This window comes from Lathyrus oleraceus, chromosome 3 (assembly GCF_024323335.1).
Source record: "Lathyrus oleraceus cultivar Zhongwan6 chromosome 3, CAAS_Psat_ZW6_1.0, whole genome shotgun sequence".
In the NCBI taxonomy this organism is placed as follows: Eukaryota; Viridiplantae; Streptophyta; class Magnoliopsida; order Fabales; family Fabaceae; genus Lathyrus; species Lathyrus oleraceus.
The window spans coordinates 372,426,608-372,428,906 of record NC_066581.1 but is presented as its reverse complement, the minus strand read 5'-3'; the positions used below and the strand labels follow the sequence as shown (position 1 = coordinate 372,428,906).

Here is a 2,299-nt window from a genome sequence, read left to right as displayed (position 1 = left end):
TATTTTCATCAAAGTCAAAATATTAGAGTCTTAAAACTCAATTTACTTCTTATTCTTATGTAATGAAAAAACTTAACATTAAGTATTTTTCAATATTGTATTTCAAACACCTCTCTATAAAAATTCACACCGCAACGACCGTAATACGAATCGCAACAACCGCAATGACCGCAATCACAACACCCTGCAACCGCAATTTAGAACCATGATCCAAACATTGTAAATTTTTATACTATCAAAATAAATATGCTACAATAAACATAGTTTATATATAATGATTAAAAAAGGTGTCCACTACCTTTCCAATCATGTTTAAACAAGATGTTAAAACCTATCTGCTCTCTCAATCAGTTTAACATTTGCAAAAGCATTCATATTTCCGTCTTTAAAGAAAACTCGACCCATTTGATATCACAACTACATTACAACATTTCTGTGTTGTAACTCGTTTGCTTAGTTTATTGGTTTTTTTTCCTCTTATTAATACTTCCACTATTAGTATTAGAAAAAAGTTGGAATCCCATCAAGTATCAACCATGCTAAGTGTTTCAAATTGTTTTTATTTCTCACATATCTATTAAAATAAAACATATATAGATTGTGTAGCTTTATTGCATCCTACTACATGATATTAACACCTGTCTACATGGTCAAGCTGCTTAACATTTGTAGAATATACTTAACCCCTCAATTATTGCATAATGATCCAGAATCTGTTTATTTCCTTTTATTGATTTTGAAACCTCAATCATGTATTTTATTGTTTCAGTTATGTGTATGTCTTGCAAAGTTGCAAGATGTAAGTGCTTTATTTTTTAGACAACACTGCTTGCATAAATATTTTTTTCAAAGAGATACAAATAAAATGAAAAGGTCCATAAATATCTTAAACAAAAAGAGTTCTAAAACTAAACAATATATATAGTTCCAACAAAAACTATTTCTCCCATTCTTTCTTTCGACCATCTGCAAGCAACAAAACTTACTTCAACTCGTCGGAACTAAACTTCCAACATAATTTTGGTTAACCATCCACAACAATGAACTGTCCATTCTAGTTTTCTCTATTCTATTTTCAGTCCAATTATAGACAATCACATGCAATCCATGGCCGTTTGCTGCATGTACTAGTGCGATGCCGTTCTTATAAAGGCACAGTGGAGAGAGAAAACATTTATATTTCGTATGATGATACAAATCTCTCTCATAAAGGCATAATGGAGCCAAAAAATATTTATATTCAACATGAATATCCAAATCCTGATAGCTTATTTTAAGAAATTGAGTCCAAGAGTTTTCAATTCCAAATTCCGTCATCTTCCACATGATAAAATGAGTTTGTTGGGTATGGTGACTAAAATAGAGAGAGTCTTCCAACACATGAATAGTTGGTGAATGAAGTGAAACTTCAACAAAATCTTGAGGACGAAGTAACTTGCTATATGTGTCGTTACCCAGATTCAGCGAGATGATCACAATTTGTTTAGCAATATCTCGGGCCAATAAGTTAACAGTGCCATTCAAATGCACACCTTCACAACGTTTATGGGGAACGCGATTCATATTATTTAAAGGATCCATGTCAGGAATTTGAATAGTTTTCCAAACATTAGAGCCGAAACTAAATATTTTCAACTCGTTCGGACGGAAATACACAAACTTATAAGTATCAGTTGAACTATCATAGCCAAATGAAAACCCGGAAAGTCTGAAATAATCAAAATTAGGCATGGTATATTTGTTAGATAATGTGTTGGTGGCTGGGTTCCATAACTGAAACCAGGTATTTTGAGGATACTTAATCTTATACATTGTAAGAACGAAACAGAATAATCCATTGCAGGAACCAACAAAGTGGTAGCGGTATTGGGGGTTGGATGGGAAGTAATCTTCAGTGGAACTGATTATGGAAGGATTGTTCAGTAATGTATTGAGACGGAAGGGTAGGACACAAGAATCCAGAGACATGCACAGGATTTGTGTGAGGTTTCTGTTATTCTTGGATCGTTGAAGATGCAGTTTGATGAATTTGGGATCGGAGATGAGAGTGTTCCATGATTTACTAACGCATTTGAATTGCATCAAAGATTTAACCGGAAGGTATGATAGTAACTGTATGATGAGTTCTTCAGGGAGGAATTCGAGAGACATTAGCGCAGTGATGAAACTGAAATAGAAAGCAGAATCCTAATTGAGTATTTTGTGTTGAATTCTCATGAAAAAGAGATCTTAAATAGACTTCGGTTGTTGTATACTGGTTCGTTTAAATAGCCTATTTCTTTGGGTTTAAAAAATAGGG

The 2,299-nt window shown here is 33.2% G+C and overlaps 1 protein-coding gene across 1 annotated transcript; it reads right to left on the bottom strand.

Moving 5' to 3' along the window:
- Positions 1 to 987: 987 nt before the first annotated feature.
- Positions 988 to 1,812, bottom strand: LOC127131338 (uncharacterized). The gene has a single exon (XM_051060261.1). The coding sequence runs from the start codon at positions 1,810 to 1,812 to the stop codon at positions 988 to 990; it is 825 nt and encodes a 274-aa protein (XP_050916218.1).
- Between the last annotated feature and the right edge of the window lie 487 nt (positions 1,813 to 2,299).